General features: G+C 56.2%; 2 protein-coding genes across 5 annotated transcripts; both read left to right on the top strand.

Moving 5' to 3' along the window:
- Nucleotides 1–2,378: 2,378 nt before the first annotated feature.
- Nucleotides 2,379–10,711, top strand: PACSIN3 (protein kinase C and casein kinase substrate in neurons 3). Of its 3 annotated transcripts, XM_081241486.1 has the most exons (11): nucleotides 2,379–2,502; nucleotides 5,437–5,509; nucleotides 5,755–5,841; nucleotides 5,999–6,155; nucleotides 6,913–7,148; nucleotides 7,263–7,418; nucleotides 8,010–8,185; nucleotides 8,326–8,446; nucleotides 8,620–8,756; nucleotides 9,168–9,289; nucleotides 9,927–10,710. In XM_081241486.1, the coding sequence occupies exons 3-11, from the start codon at nucleotides 5,791–5,793 to the stop codon at nucleotides 10,040–10,042; spliced, it is 1,272 nt and encodes a 423-aa protein (XP_081097612.1). In that variant the 5' UTR covers nucleotides 2,379–2,502; nucleotides 5,437–5,509; nucleotides 5,755–5,790; the 3' UTR covers nucleotides 10,043–10,710. The 3 variants fall into 3 exon arrangements, with proteins under 3 accessions (XP_081097612.1, XP_081097611.1, XP_081097613.1); XM_081241485.1 differs by lacking the exon at nucleotides 5,437–5,509 and having other exon boundaries at nucleotides 9,927–10,709; XM_081241487.1 differs by lacking the exons at nucleotides 2,379–2,502; nucleotides 5,437–5,509 and adding an exon at nucleotides 2,677–3,198 and having other exon boundaries at nucleotides 9,927–10,711.
- A 419-nt stretch (nucleotides 10,712–11,130) lies between these two features.
- ARFGAP2 (ARF GTPase activating protein 2) lies at nucleotides 11,131–22,074 on the top strand. 2 transcript variants are annotated; one of them, XM_081241016.1, is made up of 16 exons: nucleotides 11,131–11,250; nucleotides 11,421–11,539; nucleotides 12,059–12,131; nucleotides 12,649–12,780; nucleotides 12,865–12,945; nucleotides 13,758–13,839; nucleotides 14,130–14,186; nucleotides 15,224–15,276; nucleotides 15,724–15,860; nucleotides 15,961–16,092; nucleotides 18,491–18,619; nucleotides 18,699–18,833; nucleotides 19,766–19,892; nucleotides 20,019–20,145; nucleotides 20,244–20,362; nucleotides 20,837–22,074. In XM_081241016.1, the coding sequence occupies exons 1-16, from the start codon at nucleotides 11,179–11,181 to the stop codon at nucleotides 20,855–20,857; spliced, it is 1,596 nt and encodes a 531-aa protein (XP_081097142.1). In that variant the 5' UTR covers nucleotides 11,131–11,178; the 3' UTR covers nucleotides 20,858–22,074. The 2 variants fall into 2 exon arrangements, with proteins under 2 accessions (XP_081097142.1, XP_081097143.1); XM_081241017.1 differs by having other exon boundaries at nucleotides 11,133–11,250; nucleotides 20,052–20,145.
- The last annotated feature ends 1,311 nt before the right edge of the window (nucleotides 22,075–23,385 follow it).

Below are 23,385 nucleotides of genomic sequence, written 5' to 3'. Positions count from 1 at the left end.
TTTATCTTTGTATTCAACATCCAGCATAGGGCTTAGCATAAAGCAAAAATTTTAATGTTTTCTTAACTGGATGAATGAATGAATAAATAAACACATGAAGGTACAGTGGTTAGGACATTCCAGAAACTCAAGATGAGTGAGTCTGTGAATGTTGTGAACTTGGGCTTTGGACCAACCTGCCACCTGGTGCCCCGGGCCAAGCTACCTCTGGGTTTCTGTCTATCCAGTCCTCTGACCTTGAGCATCTCATCTTGAACTCTGTTCAAGTTGGGTACCTCACTGATGGAGCCATGTGTGTGTGTAGGGGCTCTGGCCGCCGAGCACAGCAATCTGAGCACTGGGGCAGCACTAGCATGGGGTTGGTTTTCCAAGGTCAGCTCTGTGTCCTTTCACCCTTGAAACAGCTCAGTATGCTCGGGTTTGCTTTTGTGTTGTTTTTTTTTTCTCTCCCTACAGTACCTTAGGGGCAATTAAGATCAGCGGCAACATTTGTGCTCTCTGCCTCCAGATTTGAACCCAAGGGAAGCCAGATGTTTACCACTCCGCATTCCCTTCTCCTTGTGGTCTGATGAATAGCCCTGTTTTTTTTTTTTTTTTTTTTTTGTCTCTCTGTGGCCTGGCTTCCTAGATCCCAAAGCCTGGCTTGCAGTCTTTATTTTTAATAGGGTTTTAATAGGTGGCTCCTGTAATTAATTTCATTCTTGTGTTTTCACACTTTCTCACCAGGTGCCTAAAGGCCCCAGGCACTTGGTGGGATGTTAACTGATCTTGAAAAATACAAAACAGCATGGCTGTCATTAGATATTACCTCAGCTCCTCTCATTTGCAGTCGTTTTATAATCATTAATTGGCTGGGGCACATGCCCGTTTGGGAGGTCAGCCCAGTCACCTGTCATGTTTCATAGAGGTAGAAACAGAGATATGCAGAAAAGGGACTTGTCCAAGCCCCAACAGAGAGTGGGTGTTGAAACTTGTTTCAGAAGCTGCACCCTGAGAGCGCCAAGGCAAGCATCCACTACTCAGGTACGATTGGCCAAACGCGGCTTGTCTCGGGTGCCCCACAGGCGGTTTCACCCTCCCACAAGGACTGCGGAGCGAGTCCGCCCTCAGCGGCTAAAATTACCACCTGAAATTACCCGCCATTCTCTTCAGGGCCCCTTTCCATTTTACGAGCGGATTTATCTGCACAAAGAACGCATCCGTGATTCCTCCCGGATTTAGAAACTACATAGATTTGCTATTTTTAAAGTCGCCGTTTACAAATCCGTACACACGTACTCACACTCCTCGGGGAGTGGGGGTGGGATGGGCTTGCGGGGAGTGAGGGCGAAGAGTACGTGCTGGAAAGAGAACAGCGTGGCTCTTGGCTTCCCAGAGCGCCGCGCGGTCCCCTGGGGGCGCACTCCTCGGAGCGCGCGGCGGGGTTCGCAACCGCCAGCCATGTGCGCGGTCTAGACCCTCTGAGTGCCCCCGGCGTCGGACCGCGCAGACCTGCGCTCCCTCCTGCCTGCCAGGCGGAGGGCAAGGCCGCCCGGTCACCGGGCCCAGGAGGGAGAGGGAGGGGCGGGAAGACCGAGCAGGTGGCGATTAGGTCAGCCTCAGAACATTCTTGGACCGCTCCAGTGGATATAAATAACCGATGGACAGGCTCCGAAAAATCCCGGGGTGGAGGGCATGGGGGTGAGGAAGAGGGATTTATTAAGGGGCGGGGGAGTGGCATCGTGGCGATCTGCAAAGATCTACTAACAAAGGGGGTGGAGGGGCGAAGGGATTTAAGAATGAATCGTGGTACAAAATCTGGGAATAAGAACACGGAACGGGAGGAGCTCGTGCCGTTCTGCCCCACCTCCACTACTTGTCTGCCCAGTCCTCAGAATGGGCCCTCGGATTGGCAAGGAGGGCTGTGCAAGGAAAGGGCACGGCTTTGGAGTCCCGACCCTGCCCGACTACAGATCTTGTGCAAGCTACTAAAGGTCACTGAGCCTCAGTTTTTGCATCTATACAATGGGAGTCCTAATGCTTACAAGGGGATGGTTGTGAGTCTCGTGGGAGTTAAGAAAGGTGTGCTCAGCAAAAAGAGTAAGGCAGGGTAGCCCCCAGGCCTCCCTCCAAAGGGAGCCAGTCCAGGCCCGATCCCTTCGCGTTTCCACCGGTCTCCCAGGCTCTGCGGAGGCCGGGGAGGGGCAAAGCCGAAATCTGACTCCCTATAGCCGCGCGGCGCCACCCTGGGGAGTCGGCCCTGGCGCTTCTCAGGCGGGAGCCGAGACCCCACGGCCCGCGCCCCGGGAAGCGCCGGTCGCTGCTATGCCGGCAGCCCCTGCCCCGGCCGCTGGCCGGTGGGGTTGCGGCCGCAGCAGCGAGGAGAGGGCGGGGCCGGGGGCTGGGCTTCCCGGGGGAGGGCCCGGCGCGCACCGGGAGGCGGCGGCCCCGGCCCGGGAGCGGCAGGACTTGGGCCGGAGCGTGGCCGGACCCCCACCCGCCGAGGCGCCCAGGGAGGACGCGGTGAGTGCTGCCCGGGCGGGGCGGGGAGGCGGCGGCGGGAGCCGCGGCTCGAGCACGCCCTCTCCTCCTCCGGCTCCTGAAGTTTGTAATGGCAGTGACTCCCTTCCCGGGAGCCCCCGGCCACCGCGCTCTGCGGGAGGACAGCAAGAGCTGCCGCCGAGCCGAAGGGGTGTATTATCTGCGGCGCCGCGCACCCGGCGGGGACCTGCCGGGGAGAGGGAGGCGTCGGGGCTGGCGGGCCACACCATCTCCTGGGGCCCCTAAAAGGCCCCAATCCGCCCTGGGACCCCAGTAGGGGCCTTACTCCCCAGCGACCCCTCGCCCTTAGCAAAGATCCCCAATTCCTGGGGCCGCAGCCCCGGGCAACCATCTGGAGTTCGAGGCGGCGCCGGCCAAGGCAGGGTGCGCCCCCTCCCCTCAGCAATGACCGGCTGGCCCCACCCCCGCCGAGACCAAGTTCAACAAGTTTGCCCAAGAAGTCCTAGCTAGAGTCTCCATGGCTAGGCCTGGCCCGGCCGCCCCGCGTGGGCTCCATGGGCTCCGGGTCGTGCAGCGCCGGGCCCGCAAGGGGGCCAGGTCGAAGGGAGCCCTCCTTAAGGGTTGCGGTTAGAGACGGCAGCCCCTGGCCTCCGAGGTTTGGTGTGAGCGCTCCGGCTTTGGCGCGCGTCATCTGGGAGCAGGCACCTCAGGCGGCAGGTCGGGTTTCCAAAAGCGCCCCTTTGTTATGCCCCTCCCTGGCCCTGCCTCCTCTTCTTTCCCCGCGCCACCCCCTCCCCCAGCCTCCCGGGCCTCTCTGACTGCTGGTTCCAGTCGCTCTTGCCTAAGTACCCCTCTCTGGACCAGTCGACCGGCCCCTTCTGTGCCTTCAAATCCTCGGGATGCGGACGGATCGGGACGGGCGGCTGGGAGAAGAGGTCCTGAGGCCAAGCCTGTGCCTCAGGACAGAGGATGGGCAGGGCAGTAGTGCTCCCTCCCAGGGACATGCCCCCGGCTTCTGGAAAGGGTGGGGGCTGGTCTGGTTGGGGGTACATACCAGCCTCAGGTAAGGGAGTGGGTTCTTCCTTGAACTCCAAGACTCCCTACCTTGGCTTAGCAAGCTGTGAGAAGACCCTGCCAAGCCCCAGAGGACTTGTCCCAGCCCAGTAGGTGCTGGGTCCCTGGGCTGGGAAGGTTCATTAACTGCTTTCTGAGCGCTTGCCTGTGGCGGAGCGTGTTCTGGGCACCAATCTGGGTCTCTGCTGGGGTCAGGAGGCACAGGGTGCTGGCCCTTCTCCGCAGGGGCCAAGGCACAAGGCCCACCCCTGCTGCTAGGTCCCGTGGGGCAGTGGGGCCTGGCTGTGCCTGGGGCTTGGGCTTGTGTTTGCTCTGGGAGGCCGAAGGGAGCAGTGCCAGCCCTGCACACACAGCTTGCTCTGTTCTGGGGCCAGAGAGAGGGAACGGGTGGGGGGCAGCTCTCCCGGGAGCCGGGAGCACAGAGGCTGGAGCAGGCAGGGGGCCCAGGCCCCTGGATGCCTGACTGGGACAGCTCTGAGGCCCTGGGATTTACAGCCGCAGCTGGGTTTCTCTCCATCTGGTTGGCAAGTCCTTTCTGGGTAAGTGGGACAGACTCAAGAGGAAGCCAGGGGAAGTGCTGAGGACCCTGGTGAGGCCAGCTGCTCTGCTGCTCTGGGCCCAGGCACCTCCACTGTAGGCCTGAGCTCTCCCTCCTGCTAGCTGAGTGGTGGAAGCCCACTCAGGCCATGCTTTCTCAACGCTGCTATAGCCAGTGGGTTTCCTGGTCTTCAGGTGGATGTCATTTGTTTTTTCATTCAGCTACTCACTCACTCCAGTGCCTGCAGAAACACAAACTGGACCCTCAGAAAGTCTCTGCCAGTGACTGGGGACAGATCCTCTCCTGTAGTCATAACCCAATGGGATATAGAGGGGTGGGAGATGGGGATGGAGGAATGGGCGGGGGGCTGGAGAAGGTGCCTCACTCTGAGTTTTGAAGGATGGGGAGGGATTTATCAGTTTGGGGAGTACTGTGATAGAGCCCTGCTTTGGGAGCAACAAGCACACTGTCCTCCTGGGTCTGGCGGTGTCCCTTGGGCTTGCTCAGAGGAGGAAGTGATTTCCTTCTAGGGGCTTGAATTGATGCTGGGGACAGCTGAGACCCTGCCCAGAGACAGGAGGGGAGTGGCCGCATGCCACTGTGTCCTCTAGCCCCTGGGGGTGGTGGCTCTGGGGTTGGAATCTGCCCTGTCCTCCTCCGCAGTTCTGGAGCACACTGTCATAACTGGCTGATCACCTGTCTGACACCCCGCGCCTCCCCATACTCTGGGCTTTTTGAGGGTGGGGCTGAGTTACTCATTATCCACGGAGCCCTTTGGGACCTCATAGTGGATGCTGTGGAGCAGGATGTGTGTCCCTCGTGACTGTCGGGCCCCTCACATTTCTTGTTCATTGCCTGGTTTGAGTCTTGTACCAGCCCTGGCACAGAAGCAGACCAGGAGGCGGAATTTCCATCTTAGGAGGGAGCTGAAGCCCCTTAGGAGAGGACAGTCTAATGCACTTGTTCAAGCTTCATGGCCAAGATAAGACTCAGGCCTCTTGGCTCCCAGTCTGCTCTTCCCAGCACGGGGAGCTACTGCAGTGTGGCTGGGCACCCTCTGACCTGCCCTGGTCTGGTAAAGGGTCGCCATGTTCAAGGAGAGGCCACAGAGCCCTGGCTTGGGCAGGCGTCCTCTTGTCTCATCTGCGGTTGGGGCAGTGAGAGGCTCTCTGCCCACTACCCACCCCCGCCAGCCATGTAATCCCCAGCTGGACCATGTGACCCGACTGGCATTCTCCTGGTTGGAATCTGGCGCTTCTGACAGCAGTTGCTATATTGGGGGAGCTGGGCACCGCCCTGGACACTGTCAGCTCCACCCTCACCCCCTGCTTTGCTCTTGTTAGCTCCAAGGCAGAATCACAGTGGCAGCTTTGAGAGGTGGACACCCAGGTCCCTGAAGTGAGCTCTAGGCCCCAGGTATATGGAGTGAGGTGGTGGGGAGGGCAGACCAGGGTGAGAGGAGCTTTGCAACGACCATCTTTGCCCCCACCCTGGGCCCTCCTGGGGACTTCCAGACCCCTGCCTGCTAAGTCCTGGCTCTTAACAGTTCCTTGGGTAGTGGGGATGGCAGTGGGGGGCAAAAGCCAGGGATAGGAGAGGGTCTTTTCCTATCCCCAAAAGTGTGTGTCTGGCTTCCCTGCTTACCCCTCTGCCCTCTACAGCTCTAATCCGCCACCATTCCGTGCTGCGGGGACACCATGGCTCCAGAGGAAGATGGAGGGGAGGCCCTAGAGGGCAGTTTCTGGGAGGTGAGCAGCTAGCTGGGTCCCAGGTTTGGGGGTGGCACGGAAATGCTCACCCCTCTCTGGGCCCAGTCATCTGTCCAAAGGAGGAGCCTAGCTGTCAGCCCCGGCCCTTGCCGGGGTCTCCTCCCTGGTGACACCATCCTTCTCGTATCCTCCCCAGGCCGGCAACTACAGGCGGACGGTGCAGCGGGTGGAGGATGGGCATCGGCTGTGTGGGGACCTGGTCAGCTGCTTCCAGGAGCGCGCCCGTATCGAGAAGGCCTATGCCCAGCAGCTGGCCGAATGGGCCCGCAAGTGGAGGGGCTCCGTGGAGAAGGGTGAGCCTGTGCTTGGGCCTCACTGGGAGAAGAGGGCTGCCGAGGGTGGGGTGACCAGGCAAGGCAGCTTCTTTTTGCACCTCTCGTGGAAAAGTTCGAGGCTTCCATGTCTGCCTTCCCTTTAAAGCGAGATGATCCTCCTGGTTATTCTTACAGCTGTGCTGATAGAGTTCCCAAAGTACCGTCATGAGTCATTTTGATATTTCTAACAACCCTATAATGGAGATGGTCTTCTTCTACCCATTTTCCAGAGGAGAATGTGGCATTTCAGAGAGGCTAAGTGACTTGCCTGAAGTCACACAGCTAAGAAGAACTAAAGGTTGAGCCCAGGCCTTCTGACGCAGGAGCTTGAGATCTTTCCATCCAAACAAGCTGCTTTCCTTGGGGACGGACACTAGTTCCACCCTCTGAGGCAATAGAGTATAGTGGATTATACCACAGACCTGGGCTTGAATTTCAGCTCCAATTGTAGCTATAATGCTTTGGGCCATTACTTTCACTTCTCTGGGCTGCCTTTTTGCTTGTTCCATGTTGTTTGTGACACTGTCTTCACAATGGTGGATGAGACAAGGATCCAGTGAGATCTCGTATGTCCAGGTACAGATTAGGTATTCAGTAAGCAGCAGCTGACATTATTTGTTGTTCATCTTTGCATTTCTGCTCCATGTCTGGCACCCAGGGCAGCACCCGACGAGAGGGGGTGGGCTCATTGCAAGTGGCATCCCCGGCCCAGCCCAAGCCCCTTCCCTCCCTGCAGGCCCTCAGTATGGCACGCTGGAGAAGGCCTGGCATGCCTTCTTCACTGCGGCCGAGCGGCTGAGCGCCCTGCACCTGGAGGTGCGGGAGAAGCTGCAGGGCCAGGACAGCGAGCGGGTGCGCGCCTGGCAGCGGGGGGCCTTCCACCGGCCTATGCTGGGCGGCTTCCGCGAGAGCCGGGCTGCCGAGGACGGCTTCCGCAAGGCCCAGAAACCCTGGCTAAAGAGGCTGAAGGAGGTGAGCCTGGGCGGGATGGGCAGCAGAGGCACACGCCTTCCTGGGTCGGCCTGGGGCTAGAGGGGGCCAGAGCGTGGCATGCAGGGTCCAGAGTGGTCCCTGTGTGTGTGCCAGGTCGAGGCCTCCAAGAAGAGCTACCACGCGGCCCGGAAGGAGGAGAAGACAGCCCAGACTCGGGAGAGCCACGCGAAGGCAGACAGCGCTGTCTCCCAGGAGCAGCTGCGGAAGCTGCAGGAGCGGGTGGAACGCTGCTCCAAGGAGTCTGAGAAGGTACTGGCTGAGGGACTGGGCTGGCCTAGGTCAGGGCTTCCTGAGTGCCTTTTCCAGTCCCCAGCAGTTGTATTGCTCTCATTCTCACCTGCCACCTTCTCTCCAGATTATCAGTTAAGAGAGGAACCTGAGAAAGATGATGCTTTACTCAGGAGAGAAATGGTGTGGTTTCGGGCACTGGGATAATCTTCGCAGTTGCGGAGAACTTCCCAGCTCCTTGCCTTTCACAGTGTCCCACGTGGGACAAGTTCTCACATTGTCTACCCTTTCAGAGCGCCCTTCCTCCAGCTCTGCACATCGAGATCCTCCCTGTCCTCTGAGGTGCTGCTCAGTTTCCACCTCCTCCGGGAAGCCTTTTCTGATTTCTCCCACTGCTCCCCCTAGGTTGACCTCATCTCACTCTCCACCAGACTCTTAAAGCTGCTGTGCCTGAATGCCACCTCCCTTGTTAGGCTCCTGGGGTTTTTCGAGGGCAGGAGCCAGGTTTTGGGACGCTGGTGCCTAGCCCACGGTCTAGCCCACAGGAGGTGCTCAGTAAATACTAGCAATACAAGGTCTTGTCCTCACCAGACCCCCTCCTCTCCCACCCAGATGAAAACCCAGTACGAGCAGACACTGGCGGAGCTGCATCGTTACACCCCACGCTACATGGAGGACATGGAGCAGGCCTTCGAGACGTGCCAGGCTGCTGAGCGCCAGCGGCTTCTCTTCTTCAAGGATATGCTGCTCACCTTACACCAGCACCTCGACCTCTCCAGCAGTGAGAGGTACGGCCTGCAGGGTGGGCCTGCAGATCTGAGTGATGCTGGGTCTCCTCCATCTCCCCTGGGCTCTGGCTGGGCTGAATGAGATTGGGGTGCGCAGAAGCCCAGGGCTTCCCAGCCTGAGGGTTGTGCCTGGGGCACAGGTTCCACGAACTCCACCGAGACCTGCATCAGGGCATCGAGGCAGCCAGCGACAGCGAGGATCTGCGGTGGTGGCGCAGCACCCACGGGCCGGGCATGGCCATGAACTGGCCCCAGTTTGAGGTACGTGTTCCAGGCAGGCTGGGGCTGGGAGGTGGGGTGGGCTCCCACTGGGCTCAGCCTGGACCTCAGGAGGGAGGCTGGGGCTTGGGACGAAGGAGGTCAAGGCGGTCTGGGTGGTCCTGGCGGCCACCAGAGCCTGCAGCCCCGCCTGACCCCGAACACTGTCCCCACAGGAGTGGTCCTTGGACACACAGAGGACAATCAGCCGGAAGGAGAAGGGTGGCCGGAGCCCTGACGAGGTTACTCTGACCAGCATCGTACCCACAAGAGATGGCGCTGCATCCCCACCCCAGTGCCTGGGGTCCCCAGGGTGAGAGCCAGGATTCGGGCTGTGGGGAGGAAGCAGCTCCGCCCCCTGCTCTGCCCTCCTTCCTCTGTTCCTTCCCTTCGTTCCCGTCACACCTGAAGTGGGTTGAAAATCGGTGCCAGGTACCTTAGGACATGCTTATGAGTTGTAATGATGCCAGTTTTTATGGTGGTTTAGATTTGCCAGGCGTTTCCCACATTCCTTCTCATCTACTGCTCACGTCAGCTCTGTGTGGCAGAAGTGTGCCTGAGCTTGCAGGCGTTCATGGCAGAGGTCAGGCTAGAATCTTGCAGCTTTTCCCCACCTGCCTCTCCCTGGGTTCCTCCAGGAGGTAAGCCCTTGGCCCTGAGTCCTAGGCTCTCTCGCTCATGTTCCTTGTGCCCTGAGGCTGCCCCTTTGTCCTTCCCTCTCTAGCGGCGGGCAGGATGAGGAGTGGTCAGATGAGGAGAACCTCCGGAAGGTTGCTACTGGGATCCGGGTGCGGGCACTCTATGACTACGCGGGCCAGGAAGCTGATGAGCTGAGCTTCCGAGCAGGTACCCTGGAACTCCTTTCTTTTTTTGTTTGTTTGGTTTTGGTTTTTTTTGCGGTACGCGGGCCTCTCACTGTCGCGGCCTCTCCCGTTGCGGAGCACAGGCTCCGGACGCGCTGGCTCCGGACGCGGCCATGGCTCACGGGCCCAGCCGCTCCGCGGCATGTGGGATCTTCCCGGACCGGGGCACGAACCCGTGTCCCCTGCATCGGCAGGCGGACTCTCAACCACTGCGCCACCAGGGAAGCCCTGGAACTCCTTTCTTGATCCTTTCCAGACTTCAGCCCCTCCACCCCTTTCCCCTGCCCCTTTACTAGCCTGAGCAGGATTGTGGAAAAGGGAAACCAGACATCCACTTATCAAGGGCCAGTTCTCTGACTCTTAAGGCTGCTCTGGGTCCAGCCCCCAGGAGTCAAGAGTGTCCGCTTGGAGTCCTCATCTGCCTCTCAAAGTCATCAGCTGGGGCCTGACTGCTGCATTCAGGGTTGGGGGTGGAGTGGCTGACTTTGACCTCCCTGTGCCTGAGCCAGGTCTCTTCTAGCTGGGTTCTCCGAGTACCCCCTCCCCCTCAGTCCTTGACCCAATTGCAGGAATGGGGCTGGGCCAGGACAATTGCCAGTGACCAATCCCCCTTCTCGCAGGGGAGGAGCTGCTGAAGATGAGCGAGGAGGATGAGCAGGGCTGGTGTCAGGGCCAGCTGCAGAGTGGCAGGATTGGCCTGTACCCTGCCAACTATGTGGAGTGTGTGGGGGCCTGACCTGGCCTGGCAGCCCTTCTGCAACGTTTCTCCACCCTGGGTCAGAGCCCAGCTTGTCTGGACAGCGGGACCTGAGGGCCCTGAACCATCCTGCCCCTGCTGCCCCTCCGTCCCTTGAGGAGGGAGGAAGTCCTGGGACCCAGGGAATGGGAGGGGCCTGTGTCTAAGAAGGGACTGGTAGGGAAAGGCCGACTGAGTCTAGGCTGAGGGGAAGATGGGGAGGTCAGGAGGTGACAGAAGGGCCCAGGGGTGCCTGGGCCTCCCCAAGAGTCCTCCGGTCTCCCCAGGAGCTGTGGACGCAGTTCCTGATCTCTGTGTTTTGGGGTTCCTGGGGTTGGCTTGGGGTGAGTGTAGTTCTGGGCTAGCAGCACTCTTTTGTGGCTTGTTCTAGTGTGTATTAAACTTGGAAGAAAAAACAAAACAGGCTTGTATGCATCTTTTTCGCTATTCCACCCTTGCCAGGCTGCAGAGGGCATCTGGAGAGAGGCACTGAGGAGGTCGTGGGCCTGGAGTATATTGGGGGGCGGGGGTTGGGCGAAGGTCTGCCAGGCTGGTTCCTGTTCTGGGACTTCGGGACCCCAACCTGGGGTGGAAGGGACTCGAGATCAGAGTTGGTGTGAGCCATCCAGGCTTGGTGGAGGCTGGGCGCTGAGTTCTGAGCCAGGTGGGAGCCCAGCCAGTTTGTCCCGTCCAGGCCGGCGGGACTACGACTGCTTGGTAGGACTGTTAATCATTACTCACCGTTCGGGAACTGGCCTGAGCTAAGGCCGGGCGCCGGGCCTCGCAAACCACGTTTCTGTGAGGTGGCTCCACCTTCTGGGGATGGCGGGGCCTGTGGGCTGCTCTGCGGCGAGGTTTGGGCCTCTGGGCCGGCCGTCGCCCCGCCCCGGCTGCGGATTGGCCTCGGCGCGGCGCGGCGCGGCGCGGCGTGGATTCGGGCGACCTCGTGGAGCCCGGGACGCTGACGTCTCGGCGCCAGCTCCGCCGGCCGCCCATTGGTCCAGATCGGGACAAATCACCCCACCCCTCGGAGGGCCGGCCCCCGCTGAGGCCCACCCAACTGTGCCGCCTTCGCGGCCGCGGATTGGCCCGTGACGGGACCCGTCGATCGCGCTGGTGTCTGGGAAGGAGAGAAAATGGAGGCCGAGCCGAGCAAGACGGAGATCCAGACCATTTTTAAGAGGCTTCGCGCAATTCCGACCAACAAGGTGCGTGAGAGGAAGACGCGCGGCGTCCGGCGCCGGCCGAGAGGGACTCTCCCGGCTCCCCTGGGTTCTGAGGGAGGGAGAGGGGCCGGCGCGGGCTGTTTTCCTGGGGTGTCAGCGCCCGGCCTCGACGCGGGCCCCCTGACCATTCGCTCATCTCCTTCTCCACCCAGGCCTGCTTCGACTGTGGCGCCAAGAATCCGAGTTGGGCCAGCATCACGTACGGTGTGTTCTTGTGCATTGACTGTTCTGGGGTGCATCGCTCCCTGGGCGTCCATCTCAGCTTCATCAGGTGGGGTCTCCTCGCGGTCGGCCGGGACTGGGTGCTCAGCAGGGGAGAGTGGCTGCCTGGACTTGGAGCGCCCTGAGTTTGGTGTTCGCCAGCTTCTCACGGGAGGCAGCCGCCAGTGTGGGCCCCTTGTTACACAGGCGGTTCGTCTTCGCGTCTGGGTCAAAACTCCGTTATTTCCTGGTGATCAAACTCGACACTCCAAGCGTTAGTTTCAGGGAAAAGTTATCTGCGTTGTTCTTGTTGCTGATGCACTGGAGCGAGACTGTGGCTGTCCTTAAGGGAAAGGCCGAGTCCAAGCTTCGACCTCCTTTCGCATCTGGAAAATAATTAGTACCTTTTGGACTAGATGAATGAAGAGAAAAGTTTTCTTGGACAGGGTAGAGTAGAGGAAACAGGGAGGTGGCCGATGAATGTTTCCTGGGTGTCTACTGCAGCCCGAGGCCAAATGACAGGTGTGGGTCTGCCAGGGAAGCGTCTCCTGGAACCTGCTGGTAGGTGACACACAGCCCTTGCACACAGGTCCACAGAGTTGGATTCCAACTGGAACTGGTTCCAGCTGAGGTGTATGCAGGTCGGCGGGAATGCCAATGCGGTAAAGCTCCTCCTTACCATCCTCCTGCCCCCGTTCTTCTGCCTGGGTGCTGACTTCACAGTGACTGCTTGGAGGCCCTCTCAGTTTCTCTGTTCAGAGGATTCTCTGGTCTATGGCAACACTGTACACTATTCTCTAAACTTGGAGATTGGTCGTTGTTCTTTTCTAAGGGGCTTTGGATTCCAACTCAACTGGACAGACGTTCTTGGGGGAGAGGCCAAGGGCTTGGGGCCTCCACAGTTGTCTGGGTCTCGTGGGCCTGGATGAAGGATGGGCAGAGTGGGTACAGCATGCTGTCCTCAGGCAGAGCTGAGTGAGGTCTGGGCTTCAGTCATTCATCGTAGAGGATGGGAGGCTGTTTTTTGTAGGAGTTTCTGAGGAACTTTGTGAAAAACTGCTGGTGTCAATAGAGCTTATTGTCCTGTATAAGTAATGACCAGACTGTTAGAAGGAGGTGTCTGTTTTGCTCTGGGGAGAATCACCTGTAGCACGTTCTCCTCTCTTCTTTGCTCACCAGACAGCCTTCTTCCGCCAACACGGATGCACAGCCAGTGATGCCAACACCAAATATAACAGCCGAGCTGCCCAGATGTACCGGGAAAAGATCCGGCAGCTGGGGAGTGCGGCCCTGGCTAGGCATGGCACTGATGTAAGTGCCTGTTCTCCCGGGCTGGGGTCATGGGGTAACTGGGAATATTCAGAGTCCTGTGTTTCAGTTGTGTCTTCTTTCTAGCTTTGGATAGACAATATGAGTAGTGCTCCCAGTCACTCCCCAGAGAAGAAGGACTCTGATTTCTTCTCGGAACACACTCAAGTGAGTGCGCAGAAGGAATGTTTCCCACAGTTGTTCCTGACAGGTGGTTTACCTACTGAGGCCAAGGCCCACAGTCATGGGCATGGATTCCATTCGCCTTGGTGTGATACCTCATACAGGGAATGTTTGGGGCCCACTGCTGGATAGACCCAGGTGTTTCCTCTTCCCATGAGTAGGGGTGCAATGTGGCCCTAGTTAGGAACACACCCCTATAAGCTGGGGTGGTAGGGAGGACGAGAAGCTTCTTAAAGGCTCGAGGTATCAGGAACCCCAAATACCTTTTCCTGGATTCTTCCCCTATGAGAAAGGCACTGTGGTTGGGGACAATGAAGGGATTCCCTCCAAGCAGCCTACCCCTGGGAGGAGGTTTCCCCTCTACCCACCCACTGGGTGCTGAAGTCAGACTCTGTTTGAATCCCTGCTTCTCTACTTAGTCTTTCTAGAGTGGTGGCTAAGACACCTAACCTCAGTCTCTGAGATGGAGAACGTATCTACCTCATAGGCTTGTTGTGATAATTAAACATATTTACATGTAAGAAGCCCTTAGACTTGTACGTGGCACATGGTGAGTGCCCGATGTAATTATTAAATTAGGGGAATGGGTTCTGGCTCTAAGTAAACAGTGAAGGGATGGAGGTGGCTGCTAGTTTTGTGCTGCTTTCTTCCATAGTGAATAGCACCTATAATTTTGATTGCTAACCTCCAGTATTCTTTCCTCATGGGCTTGGAGTAGGGCCTTGTACCCACAAGGTATTTGGCGCTCTTTGCCAGCAGGAATGGCTCATCAAGGCTTCTGTCATCTGGCTTTTCAGCCCCCTGCCTGGAATGCACCAGACACGGACCCATCAGAGACCCAGGAGCCAACCCCATCTTCAGAGAGCAGTGGTCTGGCACGTGAGTTTAGCCCAGATTCCAACTATGTGCCTTGGTCCTGGCAAAGGACTTGGGGCTAGGAATGGGACACCTGGCCAAAGTAATGGGAGTGAGGGGTCTCCTACTATCTCTAGGTGGGCTGGGATTCACGTAAGTCCCTCGGAGGAGGTGGTGGGCATTCTTTCTCTATTTTGGTGGCCTCAGAAAGCTGAGGAAAGCCGGTGCCCCTACTTTTACCCCATCACTTCCCTTAAGGGGAGGTCATAGGAAGTTTTGAGTCTTCCACCTGATTCCCATCATTGCATCCACAGAGCCGGAGCACGGCCCCAACATGGAGCTGCTTGGCACCTCACCCAAAGCTTCTCTGGGTCAGTATGCCAGGTGGCAGGTGTGGGGTGCCTGGGAGAGGGTGGGCCTCGGGGGTTCTTTTCAGATCTGCTGCTGCCTGGTCATGTGGACTGAGGTCCCAGGAGACTGAGCATCTGATCTCTCTGGAGTGGGGCTTGGGATTGAAGTTGTGGCTGCAACATCGACCACAAGGACTTGAGAGCAGGCCCTTGGTGGCCGGTGTCCCAGGCCTGGGGTTTGCCTCTGGGGGTGGGGCTGGGGCTGGCCAGCGTGAGGCTGGACACCTAACCCTGGGGGCCGAGGCAGGATTGGCCTGTCCGGTCCATTTCGTGAGAAAGGGGACAAATCTGAGCTGCTAATGGCTGGAGGCAACATTGTCCTTTCTTGGCCAGTCCCTTGCTTTTCAGCTCTTTTTTACTCTTTTCTTGACGTCCTTCAGACTTAGTTCAGGGTGAATAGTCCATTTGCTGCCCTGGTTTGTTCTGTCGACCTTTGGGGATTGGGGCAGGAAGCCAGCAGAATAACCGTCAGTCTGACCCCATGGGAAGGCTGGCATGGCCTGGTCCGGAGTGAGGCTCTGTAGAGGCCTCTGGGCTTGGGAGCTATATGGAGGCTCTGAGGTACGACCCCCTGTTAGCCACAAGTCTGTTTTTCTCCAGAGTCCATGTATCTGTCACCTAAAGGGGCCCTTCCTGCCAGAGGTAACCAACAGCTGCTTGGGGAGCCCCTTGCACGCCCGCTCCCTGCTCTAGGAGCCGAGGCTGGTGTTTGGTGCTGCCCCTGCCTGGCGGTCTTCGTGTTGGGTCAGGGACTTTGGTGCTTCAGGTCTAGGTTCTTAGGTCCATCGGCTGGGAATCAGTAACCTCCTCTAACCTCGTCTGTCTTGGCTTGGACGTCCTGACACCATTGGTTGGAGCTGGTGGTGGCAGCTTTGCCTTCCCCTGCCTGAAGCTGTTCTTTGTAGAAGCTCTTGCCAGGAAGCTGCATGATGTGGACTGAGCTGCTGCCTCTGACCTCCCTTTGTCTCTGCTCACGCCCCACCCTCTTCCTCACACAGAACTGAAAACCTCCCTCATTGGCAAGAAGAAGCCAGCAGCAGCTAAGAAAGGGGTAGGTGGGGAGAGACAGTATGGCAGAGTGGTTAGGAGCTGGAGTCAGATGCCTGGGTTCCCCCTTTCCTGACCACTTACTGGCTGTATGACTGGAAAGGTGCTTAGCTTCTCTGCACCTGATCTGTGAGGGGCTGTCAAGATGCTTGTCTCTAAGGGGCTCCTGGGAGGAGTCGGTGAGATTGTGCACATAAGTGCTTGGCACATCCCGGGCTTGGTAGCGTTAGCCGTTGTCCTCCGGCCCCCAGGCCTCTGCTGGGGTTGTGTGGGCCACGTTATGCTCAGCTCCAACAGAACCACTGTTCTCCCTCTCCACCATGCTGACGGGGCTCCTATTTTTTTTACACTAAACTTTAAGAAGGAACCCTTTCCTTGTGGGTGTTTCCACGCCGGGGAGGGGATAGAAAGCATTGTGGTTGGCAAAGCTCTCATCACATAATTCTCCCAGCTGGGTGCCAAGAAAGGCCTAGGGGCCCAGAAGGTGAGCAGCCAGAGTTTCAGCGAGATTGAGCGGCAGGCCCAGGTGGCAGAGAAGCTCCGTGAGCAGCAGGTGGCTGATGCCAAGAAGCAGGCCGAGGAATCCATGTGAGTGTTTGCCAGAGGGGCCCCAGCTTGTATGGGGTTGGGTGGGCAGGTCGGACAGGTCAGGATGGTGCCGGCCTCTGACACGTTTGTTCCCTCTAAGGGTTGCCTCCATGCGTCTGGCCTACCAGGAGCTTCAGATTGACCGTAAGAAGGAGGAGAAGAAGCTACAGAATCTGGAAGGGAAGAAGCGAGAGCAGGCAGAGAGGTTGGGCATGGGACTGGTGTCCCGAAGGTGAGGCTCAGCTTTGGTGTGTGGCAGGGAAATGCCATTGTTCCCCTGGGAACCATTGAAGGTTCTTCCCAGCAATTTGGGGTTCTAGGCTTAGTCTTCCTCCAAGGCTGAATAGATGACTTTGCTTATTGTCTTCAAGCCCCTAGTATAGTGCTTGGCACATAGTAGGTACATGCTTGCTAAGTATTTGTCGAACAAATGAAACACAGGATCAGGTGCTCTTTCGATATGTCCAAGAGACTAGGGTGGTATTTCTTTTTTTTTTTTTTTTTTTTTGATATTTATTTATTTGGCCGCACCGGGTCTTAGTTGCGGCATGTGGGATCTTTAGTTGTGGCATGCGGGCTCTAAGTTGCAGCATGCGGGATCTAGTTTCCTGACCAGGGATTAAACCTGGGCCCCCTGCATTGGGAGTGTGGAGTCTTAACCACTGGACCACCAGGGAAGTCCCTAGGGTGATGTTTCTTAAAAAGGGTGCTAACGGCACTTTGAACGGCAGGACAGTTTTCTCAAGAGCTTCCCAAGAATCGCAGGGCTTTCAGCATTCCTAATACCTGTCCACTAAATGCCATTAGTGTTACCAGATACCATAACACCCAGAAATACCCCCCGATGCCCTTTGGTTGGGTGGTACCCTTCCTGTTTCAGGACCACTGGGTTTATGTTGCTGTGGTTTTCTTAAAAAAAAAAAAAAGAACAAGGGCTGCTACCCAGTTCTCTTATGCATTTTGTTTGCTTCACAATAAGAGTTAGCATCTAGAGATTTCAGTAACACTAGGTTTTTTATCTCTCTTAAAAATTGGAATATCTGGCAGCGCCAGGGTGAGCAATTCTGTCTACAGTGAGCTTGTGCTAAGTGGTGTCTGCTCCTTTCCAGGGGGCCTGAGCTTCGCCAATGGCCTTATTTACTTAAACACAGCAGTGTTATACAGGAGGTATTGTTTTCCCCTTTTACAAATGAGAAAATTGAGACTCAGAGCAATTAAGCAATTTGCCTAAAGCCCCTAAATCTAGTAATTGTTTACAACTAGATTTTGAACATAGAACTGTTTGATTTCATATTTAGTATTCGTAGCCATTATGTTCTACTTCTCTGGAAGAAGATACAGCCGGGTATTTCTACTTAATCTTTCAGGACATGGCCAGTTGGATTTAAGTTATTCCCTTTTAGTCTGTGTGCTACTAGTGTAACCCACAGTTAGTCAGGGAGACAGAATTTTATCCCAAAAGGACTTTCCTCTTCCCTGTTTTGGTCACAGGAATGACTGGATTAAACGGTATATTTAAAACTTTTTTTTTCTTTTTTGCACTGCAGTAGAATCGTTTAGACCCAGCCACCTTACTTAAAACCCTGTTGCAAACTATTCACTCCTTGGAGTTCTGCCAACCAAAAGCGGTAGATATTTTTTAATGAATTTATTTAAATGAAATTAATCCTTAAAAGCCTCTGTGGAGCTTAACACAGGAGGGAAGAGAGGCATCACGAGTTGGTACTGGCTGACAAATTCAATGCCTCTTCTCATTGGGAAACCAAATAGCAGATCCAGGTTTTAGTGCGTAAGGCCAGACTCTCTTCTTTGAAATGCTTTCTTCTTTAAAAAAAAAAAAAAAAAAAAAAATGGATGGGAGAATTAAGAACTCATCCTTTGATGCCATTAGACTCATTTCCCTGGTTCTGGGGCATTTTTCATCTTTTTTGTTTTATGTGTCTATCTTGGTGAAGGATGTGGCTCATGGTGCAGCAAGTTGAGGACAGAAAGCACTATTATTTGGTGCACATTATTGTTAAAATTAAAACAGGCCAAGCAGTCATTCGTCAGGGAAACCCTACTTTGAGAAAACAAAGCTGATGTGTTGACAGGCGAGGAGTGCTCTCCAGTTTCGCACAGTTGCTAGCACTCCCTGCTGGGTCTTGCCCAGCCCTGGGCACAGTCAGGGGAAGAAGGTTCTGGGTGGTGCTCAGTGAAGGAGAACCCAGGTTTCTGCCAGCAGCTGGGCATCTTCTCTTCTCTCTTTTTTAAAAAATAAATCTGTTTATTTATTTTTGGCTGTGTTGTGTTTTTGTTGCTGTGCTCGGGCTTTCTGTAGTTGCAGCGAGCAGGGGCTGCTCTTCGTTGTGGTGTGGGCTTCTCATCGCGGTGGCTTCTCTTGTTGCGGAGCACAGGCTCTAGTCGCACGGGCTTCGGTAGTTGTGGCTCGCGAGCTCTAGCGTTCAGGCTCAGTAGTTGTGGTGCACGGGCTTAGTCGCTCCATGGCATGTGGGATCTTCCCGGACCAGGGCTTGAACCTGTGTCCCCTGCACTGGCAGGTGGATTCTTAACCACTGCGCCACCAGGGAAGCCCTGGGCATCTTCTCTTGTGCAGTGACACTGAGCCTCACTCCTGCTTTTCTCCACAGTTCGGTCTCCCACTCGGTGCTGTCTGAGATGCAGGTGATCGAGCAGGAAACCCCAGTGAGTGCAAAATCCTCCCGCTCACAGCTGGACTTGTTTGACGATGTTGGTACTTTCGCCTCTGGACCCCCAAAGTAAGGCTGTTGTTGGGGTGCAGGCTGGGCTACCATGTTCCTCATCAAACTTCTCTGAGCCACTGTACTGTCTCCCCAGGTACAAGGACAACCCCTTTTCCTTGGGGGAGAGTTTCGGTTCCCGCTGGGATACAGATGCTGCCTGGGGTATGGACGGGATGGAGGAGAAGGAGCCAGAAGTGACTGTCTCAAGCGTCCGGCCCATTTCAGAAAGGTGGAGTGCTCCAGGGCAGCGCGGTCCAGTAGGCTGCTCTGTGATGCTGGCAGTGCTCTGTATCTGCACTGTGTGCTGTGGTAGCCACCAAGTGTGTGGCTAGCGAGTCCTTCAGAAGTGTCTAGGGTTAATTGAGGAACTGAGTTTTTAATTTAGTTTGAATACATTTGAATAGCCACATGTGGCTAGTGGCTACCAGATGAGGGAGTGCAGGAATCAGGCTTTGGTTTGAGCTGTGCTCTACCATTGCAGGAAGCCTCGTAGCCTCTTGTGCTTGAGGTCCATTTCTCTGGCAGGAGGAGCCTGATTTTACGCTTCAGTTCTGACCGCCCAAGGATTATGTGTCTCTGGCCTTCATCTAGTAATTTTTTAAAAGCATATTCCATGTTAATCGGGGTAGTCCTTAACTGATAAATTATCTGCAAATAATCCATTTGTAAAATGGGGACATAACTAATGACTTCAGAGCTGCCATAAGGATTAAATGTAATGAAACTTATAAAACACCTAGCTCAGTGCCTGTGGCAGTACTAGGTGGGAGTGACCGTACACCTTTTCAGCCACACTGGCATGCTTTTGAGAGTAAAAGGCGGGTAATACTAATAATTACACCAGGAGAGTAGGTATAAATCCAGGCAGACTGAGACATTTGATCATCCTAGTTGTTTGGGGCAGAAGCGTCGGCCCCTCCAAACCCTATTTCTATGCTACCTAGTGGAGGGAACATAAGCTCTCTGTGCCTTGGCTTCAGTGTGGAGAAGAGAGGGCCCCTGGGTCCCAGAGCCGTAGTCACATGGGGCCATGGTGAGCATCCCCAGAAGGCCACTGGTGCTTTTTTTGGCCTCCGGTAGGAATGGGATAGTAATGCTATAGTGATACTATTGCCTGGTAGCCATGGAAAGAGTCAGAGCTGTCCCACCTCCACCCCTCAGAGTCACAAACCGGAGGGAAGTGGAAAGCCGGAGCTCAGGCCTTGAGTCGAGTGAAGCACGACAGAAATTCGCAGGAGCCAAAGCCATCTCATCTGACATGTTCTTTGGGCGGGAGGTGGATACTGAGGTAAGTAGAGTTGTCCGCTTACCTGAGCCTGGAGGCAGCAGGTAGAAGCAGAGTTTCTTCCCTGCTGTTTTGGGCTTTGGCACCAGGGTGGCTGGGCCTGGATGAGTTCTTGGGTCATTGGCCCAGAGGCCCCGAGGCCTTGCCTTTTCTTCACCGCAGCATGAAGCCAGGTCCCGGCTACAGCGGCTCTCAGGCAGCAGCGCCATCAGCTCTTCGGACCTCTTTGGGGACATGGATGGCGCTCATGGAGCAGGTAGGCCCCAAGCGAAGCCTGCGAGCAGAGCTGGGGCCCCCTGGACTAGGAAGGGCTTCCTGCTGGGCTCTGGGTCACCCTTTCCCTTGCTTTGACAGGTAGTGTGTCTCTGGGGAACGTGCTGCCCACAGCTGACATTGCCCAGTTTAAGCAGGGTGTCAAGTCTGTGGCCGGGAAGATGGCTGTGCTGGCCAATGGTGTGATGAATTCTTTGCAGGTGAGGCTGGGACTGCTTGACCTGGGGTGGGAGGAGACCAAAGGGTAATGCTTGGAAGTTGGCCTTCTCCACCAGATCCAAATGTAGCTGCACGGTAGCCCTCAGCCCGAGAGAGCATTTTCTTTTCCTGAAGGGCAGCTTCCTTCCTTTGAGCTTGGTGCCAGGGCTGGGCCTCTCCCTAAGACGGTGCCATGTCTGCAGTGATTTCCGCCCCCACCTTGTCATCTGTACTGTTTCTCCTCCCTCTCCAGCTTCTGTGAGATCAGGCAGGGCTTCCCCCTTGGGATCTGGCCACAGCCCCTTTCCTGGGTCACAGTAAAATAGAAAACAGTCTCTGCCAGGGTGAGATTGGTGCCTGATTCCCCCGCCTGCCAGTACCCCAGTCCCGTGGGGTGTGTTGGGGGAGGGTGTGCATGCTGGAAAGCCGATGCAGGTTAGAGATCCTGACTTTGCTTTTTCTTTCCCCATCCCCAGGATCGCTATGGTTCCTACTGAGCCAGGCTCCATGGCTCAGACATACGGTGTTGACAGCAGCAAAAACCTCATGATTCCCAGGCCTGGGATGCTTGCCTTGTGGAAGCTGGGGAGGAATTGTTATTTTATACCTGTGGTGTGTGAGTGGGTGGCCTTTGAGGATCTCGGGTGAGGGATGGGCAGTATTAGCCCCTGACCTCTGCCTGGAGATTGAGCCCTTTTATTCTCTCCTTCTCACACTCCCACCCCTGTGTGCTAGATTATTGTTAATCCAGTCCTGCCCCCAAAGCTGCTGCTCACTTGTCCTGCCACACTGGGAGTGAGGGGGGCGGAGTTCCCTCAGGATGGCTTATTCTGGGTCCAGGCCTTCCCCGAGTAGGGAAAGTAAAAAGTATAAGGCTTTTTTGCTGGCTCTAGGATCCTTCCAGATTGTCTGGGGGTTTGGCCCCTGTCCTCTGGAACCAGCAAGGAGGTCTAGAAAGAGTTCTGCTGTAGATCAGCCCCCAGGGGAGGGAGGTTCTGGACTTGGCTGCTGCTGTTGCTGCTCCAGTGGTCTCTTCTGGGCACCAGGAGAGGGCAGGGGAGGGGAAGGACCTTCTTCTGGGCCTTACTGAGCGCTAAACACTTTACCTGGTACCTGAAGGTTTCATTTGGGGTCAGACTGGAGGCCCGAGTGATCTTCTCCTGTCTCACGGCCCCTTTTTACAGCGATCACTTGGAGGGTCACTTCTCCTCCTGGGTGTCTCGGAGGCCTCCCACACCATCCATTGTGGACCACAGGACCCTGTGTCCCTTCTTCTCTGGCTTGGTGGCCATGGTGGGTCTCAACTGCCCTGTGCTCTGCTCTGGATGCTGTGAGTGTAAAGCTGGCCAAGAAAGCAGAGGACGTGAGGGACAGAAGCAGGTTCCTGGGGCTCAGCTTGCTTCCTCCGCATCACGTGGGTCTTGGGGCCTGGACAGCACCCCACCCCTGAGAGCGTGAGGCGCCTACAGAGCTGCAGGTCTCACCCCTCTGGGCCACACACTCATCCTTGGTGCCATCGTCCCCTGCTGCGCTGGCAGCCTGGGCCCGCCCCACCCCGTGGTGGAGGGTTGAGGTCCCAAGCAACACAGACCACTGTTCCCACCACCCCCTCACCCAAAGGGATGTGACTTTCTTTCTGGACTGTTTGTATTGAAACTAAGTGGTGTCAAATAAAGCCCCGATGGGGCCCTAGGCCTCTGTTGGTCTGAGTGAAGTAGTGTCCTCTCTGGATCCTGCCTCCCTGCCCCGTGCAGGCCCCTCACCTCACTCTCTGGGCTCCCATCAATATAGGTAGGGCGTCGGTGCCGAAGCTGAGGGCAATCTCTCCGGGGCCTCCAGCTTGTCCCTTCTCTGAAAGCCAAAGGCCCCCGGCTCCTTGGCCCTGTCCTGCTGTGAGGTCCGGTGCAGCCTCGACCTCACCACCCCGTGGCACGCAGAGGGCAGAGCTGGTATTAGTTGGCCCTTTAACTCACCCACTGAGCCATATGGCTGCAGGTAGGCGAGCGACTTCGGCAGTGTACACCTCATCCTAACGGTAGGCTTGGTTGGTGGGGGGTGGGGGGTGGAGTGTCTCAGTGGAGTTAAAAAAAAAAAATAGACCTTAATGGATCTCTTTTAAATCTAGGAAGAAAGTGTGTGTGTATGCGCAAACCCCTGGCAGGAAGAATATGTGTGTGTAAACCCCTGGCAGGAAGAAAGGATTGTGTGTGTGTGTGTGTGTGTGTGTGTGTGTGTGTGTAAACCCCTGGCTTGGCAACCGTTTTCCCCTATAGGGGCTCTTGGAACATCTCTGTGCCACCTTAGGGGTCTTCGGGGTACAACTGTAAACCACTGGTCTGGGAGATGGGTGATTTGAAAGGATGGGTGGAGGGAGCCATGGGGGCTCTAAGCCAGTGATTTCCAAAGGGGGGATCTTGGAGCTTTGGAATCATCTGGAGTGTTCATAATGGAGATTTCTTTGCCCCACCCCAAGCTGGAGCTTGGTCATTTGCGTTGTAAGCAAGCTCCCCAGGTGACTGATGCATGTCAGGATTTTTGAACTGCTCTCAATCAGCTGGAGGCTGGAGATGGCTGGTCCTGAGTCCTCACCACATGCCTAGGAACTTCCAGTCCTGGCCCGGGGCTGCAGAGCTTTGGGAGCCAGTCCCTGTAACTATCCAGGGGTGCTGGTCTGGGCAGGGAGGAGCCCAGGAAAATGTGTGTGCCCAGTGGCTTCAGAGGAAGCATCCTGCTCTGGGTCCCTAGGTGGGTGTTCCTGCCCAGTTCAAGGACCCCTGCCCAATTCAGGGAAGTTGAAGACCACCTGCCTTACCTTCCAGCCTTGGCTGGAAGCTGGTACTCCTTGGCCTGTCTTGTTCACAGCTGCATCCCCACTGACCTAACCCTGAGCAGGTACTTAGAAAATGCTTAATGAAACTCTGGCTGAGAGGCTCTGCAACGCTAACCCTTCATGGCCAAAGTCTCTAAAGTTACGGGAACCTGGCCTTGAACCATCTGGGCTTGTTCCCTGAAGGTCCATTCCAGC

The sequence above is a fragment of the Mesoplodon bidens genome (assembly GCF_964165515.1).
Source record: "Mesoplodon bidens genome assembly, chromosome: 7".
Classification (NCBI taxonomy): domain Eukaryota; kingdom Metazoa; phylum Chordata; class Mammalia; order Artiodactyla; family Ziphiidae; genus Mesoplodon; species Mesoplodon bidens.
The sequence above is the reverse complement of the archived record's forward strand: the minus strand, read 5'-3'. Positions and strand labels throughout refer to the sequence as shown.